General features: G+C 34.2%; 1 protein-coding gene across 1 annotated transcript; it reads left to right on the top strand.

Moving 5' to 3' along the window:
• Positions 1-6,218: 6,218 nt before the first annotated feature.
• Positions 6,219-8,912, top strand: LOC128546779 (protein toll-like). Its single transcript, XM_053518099.1, has one exon. The coding sequence runs from the start codon at positions 6,219-6,221 to the stop codon at positions 8,910-8,912; it is 2,694 nt and encodes an 897-aa protein (XP_053374074.1).
• Positions 8,913-9,548: the final 636 nt, after the last annotated feature.

The raw sequence follows: 9,548 nt of genomic DNA, 5'->3' as shown, positions 1-9,548 counted from the left end.
TATTCTTTTCAGTTGTCTATCTGGCATTGACAGAACCCACTCTACCAAATAAATGTATGCCGACTGGGCTACGTCGACAAGGGCATTCATGTCCTATGGACATAATTCTAGTATTTTTTTTGTTTGATTTTTGGCCAACAAAAATTTTAACTCAAAATTTTTACACCAGTGTTTGTAAGAATTCTATAAATCTTTGATATTCCACAAGCATGTCTAACGTTATAGGTATTATTTGTTTTAAAACAAAGTAATGGAAAAGAGTCACGGAATAGAAAAAAAAAATAAGGAACAAATTAACTTACGTGAAACAATTCTTGTCTTCAATATTCTTTTCTTCAGGGCATACTAAAAATTATTGTCAGATGTTATCATTTAAAGTTGATTTTAATGTACATTCGTTTGTAAAGCTTTGTTTAAGAAAGGTATGACATGGGATGAAATATAAACGAAACGGAAACTGCCTTTTAATAGTCCAGTATCCGACTAACGACCAAAAAGACCAATTAAGTGAAGGAAAGGATTTCAAGGTAGTTTGTTTTGCTCTCTATGCAGGCTCAGAAGAGTCTACTATCTAGAAGCGTGCCCGCCAGTGCCTGAAATAATGTTCTGGTGTCCAGGGGTCTTCCAGAAGCGCCATTTGAACTGAAATTATGTCGGTGTGGTATAATAAACCAAAAAAAAACATAACAGTAAACGTTCTAGAAGTTACGTTGTATTGGTATTTTGTTGTTGTTGTATGACGTATATATGCATATTACCGAATTCAACAGTCTGTTGTGCGAAGTGTCCCCGAGCCAACGTGTACTTGAGAAGTTGCCGACAACGACATTTCGTTTTAGCCTTAACTGATAAGTTGTCTTTCATCAATTAGAAATTTGGCAAAATAGCTAGGTTTTTCTACCGTTGAAATAACGAAAACGGCTGGATGCTCAATGTGAAAACCAGTACAACTTATTACAACATCTCTTTGGTCGAAAACATTAAAAATATTACTACTGTAACCAAAGTATTACTGGAACTCAATTGCTTGAAACGCAAAGTATGATATTCACAATCTATGATTGCTTTGTTTCTGCTGTTGGGAACACAGCCTCACCTCAACGGTACAATAACATCCTGCTCTTGCAATTACAAGTAAAGCCGTTTTAGTACAGCTCAGCAAAGTAAACACAATTGAACAAAAACTATCTCCAGGCATAATTTCAGAACCTGGGTAGAACAGCCTGAGCTTCATGAGCAACACCGTAAACCAAGCTCAAAAGAAAAAGATTACAATATCCCCTTTTTGAAAATCGGCGTAAGACACCGTTACTTACTCGATTCTTTAAGTTAGTGTAAAAGGGCTTTTCAATTATAAATATCCAAGTTGTAAACGCATTAACTTCTTCGATCTTATACACATAGTTGCAAGGAAGTATCAAGCAGATCTATTTCGGCCCCGGTTGTATACACAGTTCATTCCCCTCCTATCATTTACTACTATTACTTTTTTATTTTCTGTTTTCAAAAAGGATTTCTCACAGATTTTATAATAGACTTTAGATAAAATATCTTTTGCATAAGTGGTCTGTTTGACCTTGACTAATCTGAAGTAAAGCAACCCTTCATATAACTTTTCATGTGTACAACAATGCCAGTCATAAGACAAGAACTGCCTTCTCCGTATCCTTAAAAAAGACTGTACAAATGCGTCTGAAATAAAGCACTCATTAAACCAGCAAATATCAAACACAAAACATATGGAAACTAATTAGTGCCATCAGGTTTTGCAGTTCCACTGTTAACACAATCATATGTTATAATCACAGTTCTTTAGAAAAGAGAAGTGAAAACATTGAATTCATACTAAAAGCGGGATTATTAAATTACGACAAAACGTGTGAATCCTTCATTTCATACGGAGTTGAGCTATACTTAGTGTCAAAGTAAAATTCATCCTTCTTATTCTGATACTATGTGAAACTGAAAATGGAACCTGGTTTAATGAAAACATACAACGTGGCAATAACAAGCTTACATTTTATGTCTCACAAATGAAAATAACATTGGAATGGCACTTACCACCGTATATTTCATACTAGTAAAATGTATTATATATTTGGACTACTAGACAACACAGGTAAGAAGGGCTATTTGCACAATGAAACTTGATAACCCAAAAAACAATCTGTACGGATACCATAAAAATAAATACAATTGAACATGGTTTAACAGCTCCCTGTATTTAACAGTCACCTGTCTTAAATGACCAGTCAGTTAGAACATTCAAAAGTAACCTTTTCTTTAATTTCAATTTGTCTAAAGCAGCCACCTGTCTTTAGCAGCAAGCGTATATCACTCTCTTGGTTTTCTGTTGAATACAAGTTTGGTTGTAATTTAAAATAAATAGTTAAAAAGAATCGAGAGATTTTGTTTAATAAACCGGTAGACAAAACGATGTTATTGTTTTTTCAAGAAGAAACATTGGAGTTTGGGTATAAATTTTGAAAGAAAATAACATACTATTATTTCAGAGCTCCTGTTATGGTATAATTTAAAAATATACACGTACGCAGAATATGTCAAAACGTATGGGAAACATATAGAAGCAGATAACAGTGTATAATCATCAAACTACTTCGAGGTGGTACTAAAGCAGTAGTTATTTAACGTAGGATTTTAAAACTGAAAGCGGTCAACTTTTATATCTTTTTGCTAAGAGATCAAAAAAGGATGTTGGAACTTAAATAATTAGAAAAAGTGGAAAAATTCACAGATCGCCAAACACACCAAAAATGAAAACGTTGCAGACCCGGTTTGACTGAGAAAGTTCATTAACGGTAGTGGAAAAGCATGTTAACTTCCACGCCCTCTAGCTCCGGGTTGAGCGGAACTCAACATTTTCACATGCGTAAGGTACTAAGAACAGTATAGAGTCATTCGCAGATGTCTTCATATGACGATATAAATATAACTTTCAATGTAACACAGAGTGCAATTTCATGAAAAGTGGCGTATTGTCCCCAATTTAAATAATGTGTATGCTCTAAAAGAGAAAACAATGGACATAACGGAAATAGAATTTAGTGAGGAAATATGAGGTTATGGAGCCTGCATATCACAGAAACTGCCAAAAGACAAAATTAAAAAGCAGGCATCATATCCAATGGGTGTCAAAACTATGAAAGCTGGTGTATTGGAACCACCCAACACGAAATGTTCCAGCTGAAAAACTAAACAGTACCACTAACGAAGACATTGTTTGTGACACATTAGCTCCGCGATTTCTGACAATCGGGAAAAGCCACCAACGTTGAAGGTCTCAAGAACTTTGTTAAGGTAATATATTCCTCCAAATTATCGTAACCGCTTACGAAATTTGTAGAAGCATCTATGTGACACCATTTGTACTCGCTTGCTAACGACATACATGACTGTATATTTTTAAATACTAATACCGTTACTATTTTCCATGTAAAATAACAAATTATATTATGTTTTATCAGCATTTCTAGCCTTTCTCTTCTTGTGAGACTACCCTTGTCTTGAAGGTCTGTCTTTAAGCAATCAGAAAATACCAAAACAATTAATGCAATTAAACCATGGAAACACGTGACGAAAACGCTAATACTGCGTAGTTAGACATCAGGAAAAACTTACTTTCCCCATTCATTTCCCCATTCATTTTATTTTTACAAACAGCTTCGACACAACATTTGAAGCATATAACATAACTTAAAATCATCCGCAAACATTCCTTTTTACAATCAAGCATTCTGGCAAGAAAATGGCAAATATATTGATATGGACTACATTCAAGTGGACCACGAGGGCATATCTGGCGAATTACATGTATTACCTTCGTACCTACGAGTACAAAAATGCATTTAGAAGCGTAATGTGTCTAAAGTTATGACAGTCGTCCGCTTCTTGTTAAAGAACCCCGTGTATAGTAAGACCTTTGTTAAGCAGACAATCAAAAGAAAACAATGAACTATATTATGAATGCAAATGTATAGACGGAGAGAAAATATCCGTAGCACCATAAAACATCAATGAATGTGCTTAGGTTAACCAGTTTCGATGATACTGAAGAAGGATAGCACCGAACTTAATGAAATAATGCAAGATTAGTCTACATTGAACTGGAATTGTGAAAAAAACTTTAAAATTAGATTGCGATCTGATATCAAATCATTCAAATGTTCGAGTTTTGTGAATTTTTCCTGCAATTTTCAAATTCGAATACTTACATGTTTTGCAAGTTCATTTTTTATTAATGTTCAAAGGTCAGAAAACCATAAACATTTCTTTTGTTTTATCATTAATTGTTTTACGGGGTTGTTTTTTTTGGGGGGGGGGGGGTTGTTTTTTTTTTTTTTTTTTTTTTTTTTTTTTGCTTTTTGTATGTATGTTATTTTTCATTATAATTATATGTGTCATTTGTGCAAACTGGTCGTTTCATTTGAAGTTTTCAATATTTTAAATAAAAAATGCATCTAGTTTTCTTCCATTTGTTTATGTTTTCTTTCTTTGTTTACTTTTGACGCAGAAAACACATTTATACAAAAGGTCACTCCTACTCCGTCAAGTAGATGAAAATAAAATACAAATATGCCCGTTCAGACACTACATTTCGGTGCATTTATGAATGTATATTTGGATACATTAGAATGATCGATACAAATTTTCGAATGTGCTGTAAAGTAATATTTTCTGGTCCTTTGGGATCATGGAGCCCATTCAATAGATGTGTAACAGAGTTCGGCTAAAGCCGGTGCTAGGGGGCTTGAGGGGTGTTGCACATTTTATTGCCTCTCATGAATAGACTTAATCAGACCGAGTCTGATATTATTCTTTTTTGGTTGCATTCTATGATTCCAAGGGATCTTACAAATTTTATACAGTACTCGTTTCCATCTTTATTTTAAGGCGTTCTTTTAGTAACCCTTGTTTAATGAAAAAATCCCGACAGATTTTACATACTTGAGCAATTACAAAATTTCATAACACATAATATATAACTGTTTAAAGTGTTTATATCTGTCTCCAGTTAAGAGTATATGCATTGTTTGTTCGTTTTGCTTCAAGTATGTTGAAGTGGTTTCAGACCAGTAAAATGAATCGTGATATATATAAAAAGAAGCAACTTCCGGTTATTCACCAGAAACAATAGTTCCACTTGAAGACACAAGCTTTCATGTTTGAGCAGCTACATGTTTTAAGTGTCTTTGTCAGACGAAGATAGACACTTTCACAAACATAAGATATTAATCATGTTTATACGCATTAGAATCACGTGCCCCTTATATCACGAGCATCATATTTTAATGTGAAATAATATGGATCTTTGGATGATTTTTGTTATTTTATAATAAGAAAAGGATTTCTATATATAATGCTATATGTGCATCAATTAAGACAAAATCGTATGTGATGAACTGAATTTGTATTTGTGTGCTTAACATTTGTGTGGAGCTTTCAAATATTTCTTTCATATATCAGATGTGTCTTTGCATTTTGTGACTCGCATTTCCGCTACAATCCATAAACGGACGCCAAACCGAGCCTGAAACATGACTTTGAATCAGAACAAGACAAGCAATCGCCGAATTATGCTGCTGTGTATTTTTCTTATTGTAACATACACTTTCGTGACATATGCGTCTTTCATTAATGCGACTGTTAACAGAGAATGCTCTTTTTTATACCATTTTGAAAGTGATAGAACAGTTAATGTCACTTCTCTGTGGGATGTGTACTTATTTTATACAATATCTGAAACTTCATCTGATTGCTCTATAAACATTAACGAAGTGTATGGAAATCTTACGACCAGAATCCAAAAAGAACAAGTTAATATACAGCTTAATTTCGTTTGTATACCTTCTACTCGTGTTCACTTTAAGTATGAAAGGAATCAACTGCTAGAGAAAAATGTTTCAATCAATGTAGATTTGCATATCGTCGGATGTTCAGTATATTTAGATGAACTGTCGTATTTTAAGTATTTCGGACGTATGTACGTGTTAACTCTGGCAAACGGCTCCGTTTTCACGGGGTCAAACTGCTCCATTATAGAGGGTCTAAAACAGTTTCACTGTGCCCTTAGCTGCTCTCATACAAGCGCAAATATTACGACAACCAAGAGGTTTTTCTGGGAAGATTGCAAAGAGAAATTTGAAAGTTTAAGCATTTTGTTTATTTTCGGTTGCAAAAACTATAGCATAAATGCTTTAATGCTTAAAACTAAATTTCCAAAAGTACAAGCGTTAACATTACATTCGGTATCTATAGACACGACGCTGCAATATCCTTGGGCTAATTTCAGAGGTAATGGAAGTGGTCCATCCAACAGATTTGATATTGCAAAGAGGTTGTTCCATCTAGACAGCCTGGATACGTTTCCGAGGAGTGTTGTGATTTTAGATGGCGGCATTGATTATGTTATCATCAGCAACGTTTCAGCCAAGTCCTTGCCTAGAGAGTTTTTCTGGAATGTAACTGGAATGACACGATTAGACTTGTCTGAAAACTTACTGACTGATATCGACGCAGACCTGTTACGTAATCAAGTTACATTAGAAGATTTACATTTAAGCAAAAATAGACTGAGGCATTTAGACCAAAAGGTATTTCAGTCTTTGTACAAAGTGGGCTTTTTGGACTTGTCATTTAATTTACTCAAAGCCATAGATTCTGAGCTACTGACAAGTTTAATCTCCCTTGAAGAGATTCACCTGGATCACAATCTAATTGAAACACTTCCAAAAGATTTCTTACAGAAACAAATGCCTACAATACAGAAAGTTTTCCTTCAGTACAACAACATCAAAACTATCCCCGTTTTTCCTTTTTATGCGAAACATTTCCTTTTAATGAACATGAACCATTGCAAATTGAACGGGAACAGTTTATTTACTCTTATTGAGCATGTCAGCTTCCTTGACACTGTAGCAACCTATATTGACAGTGAAAGCTTGAATCCTAACATTCATTTCCAACAATTAATATCAACAAGAGCAATTCTCGACCTTTCCTATTGTCATATTAAGGATATTTCTTTGAAAATAAATCAGAACGACATCTTTGTGTTAGAAAGTCTCCTGAAGTTCATTGAAATTCAGGGAAGTGGTAATCCAGTTGACTGTTCTTGTGCTCCGTTGAGTCAACAGTTTGATTGGGACTGGAAATGTTGGAATCCACCGGAACTTCGAGGTCGCATGTTTAAAACGGTAACAGATCATGAAATGCGATGTCCTCAGAATTTTGAGAAATGTCCTCAAAGTTGCACTTGTTATATACGACTCAGCTTTAAAAGTAAGATAATCGATTGTAGAAATACAAACTTGACAACTGTTCCGGATGAAGTACCAACCGGCCATCTTGAACTCTTGTTTCAAAATTCAAGTATTACAAGTTTAACCCCAAGGAAATACTTCAAAAATGCTTCAGTGCTTGATTTTTCCAAAAACAAAATTAACACGCTGAGTCCTTCCGTCGTAGCTTCTTTTCCAGCTGGAATGTCAAGTTTGATGTTGAATAACAACCATTTAACTTCCTTACCAGAAAATCTGAGACGCTTAAATGTTTCTAAGATGACCATCGGTCACAATCCCTTTGTCTGTGATTGTCATACAAAATGGATGAAAGAATGGTTATTGGAACGCACTAGTCCTGTCACAGACTGGAACGAGGTTAAGTGTACGTATAATGTAAGCAAGGCTCGACAACTTATTTCAGTCCCAGACTACATGTTTGTATGTCAAGAACTAGACAAGTCAAAGTTTAGTGTTGCACAACATGTTATATTTCCATCCACAATAATTGGATGCCTCCTATTTGTATTGGTCACGTTGTCTCTGATAGTATATTTCCAGAGATTTACTATTAAGGTGCTGCTGTATATGCACACCGGCTTTCACCCTTTCGACAGAGTGAAAGGCGAAGACTTACCCTTTGTGTATGATGTATATATCATCTACACAGAAGAGAAAAGGATAATTGCTCAAGAAAAGCTTGTTGATGCTCTCAGAGACAGAAGATGTCGTGTAGCTGATTTCACAAGAAACTTTATAATTGGATTGTCATGTATGGATAACATGGAGAGACTTATATTAAAATCTTCAAAAATATTGTTCTTCATGTCTGAAGATGTTGTTGACAATGTTTTAATAATGTCTGGATGGAATATTGCATACCAGCGAGCAGTTGCGGGACAAATGAATTCTGTCATCATTGTAGCTAGCACTGAATTTCGTAAGCACTGTAAAGAAGAGAGCTTGAGAAAGTATTTAAAGACTGATGTATTTATTAAAGAAAATGCAAAACTTCTGCTAGAAAAAGTGTTATACCTAATGCCAAAACCATGCGGCGAAGAACATATTCAGTTGCATAATACAGAGAGAGTTGTCACCGATATTGACGAAAAGGTCAACTATATAATGTGTCCCGTTGATGGCGATAATGATTTGTATCGAGAAGTGCACGGTCAGTTGATTCCATATCTAAACGAATATCATCAAAATATCGAGGATTTTGAAAGTGCATTTGTCCCAGGCACAGATATGCGGGATGAGATGGACAACATGTTGAAGAAGTCTCAGCATTTCATATTCATTTTGACACCCGAAATGATAGGAAATGAAATGTTTGAAGTCGCAATGTTTATACTGTCCACAGTTATATCTAAATCTAAACTTAGTGGTTACAATTACTTACTTCTGGTTACAACTGGAGATTTCGAAGGACTAGATATACCGGGAGATTTGAAAAGCTATATGGACATGTTTATAACATGTGACTACAGTGACCCAGGGCTAAAGCATTATTTGCTTGAATCACTTACTTATTGTAAACAAAATGATCAACTTGACGGAGCTGGGGAAAATAACAGTGTACTAGAAACAAATACAAGAATGCCACTTCTGTGAATGTTTTTTTTTAAAAATAAAAGTACTTTACCTTTTAAATAGAAATACAATGTATAGTTCGAACAGAAAATTCATATTTGTTTGACAAGTACTTGTAAAGGTATAAAAAAAAATGTTTATGAATGTTAGTGCTAATTTGAACTACGAATGTCGGGTTAGAATATTTCCGTAAAAACTTATGATGTAATATTTCACACTCCATTCATAATGAAATAAACAATTATCAAAGACTTGTACAAATAATATATCAAATATGTAATGAAAAGCTTATTTAAAAATTCAAAACAAAATGCGCAACGTCTTACCTGGACAGTAGGCGTACTGTAATATTAATGAGACATTATTCATAAAACATAAAATGTGTTTTAAATATTCAAGTTCATTTTTCATTAGCTAGAAATAGAGGCTGAACGTTATAAAAGGTAAAGCCGGCTCTTACATTGTGTAAAATATTTAAAATTATACCTGTTGGGATGTTCTCCGCATTATGCTGGTATTTCTTTTTGAAATGATAGAAAGTTTAGAAAATAGATATGAAGTATGTTCAGCGTTTAAAACTTTCATTGTGAGCAAAATGTATGTATATGGATAATGATTCTTTGGGATAGGTGTATTGTCAATATATTCTCCAAATGT

Source organism: Mercenaria mercenaria, chromosome 11 (genome assembly GCF_021730395.1).
Source record: "Mercenaria mercenaria strain notata chromosome 11, MADL_Memer_1, whole genome shotgun sequence".
Lineage (NCBI taxonomy): Eukaryota > Metazoa > Mollusca > Bivalvia > Venerida > Veneridae > Mercenaria > Mercenaria mercenaria.
This window is presented reverse-complemented; position numbering and strand designations above follow the sequence as displayed.

Excerpts from the sequence above, each read along its gene's own strand:
- LOC128546779 (XM_053518099.1), top strand. The coding sequence starts at position 6,219 with ATGCTTAAAACTAAATTTCCAAAAGTACAAGCGTTAACATTACATTCG.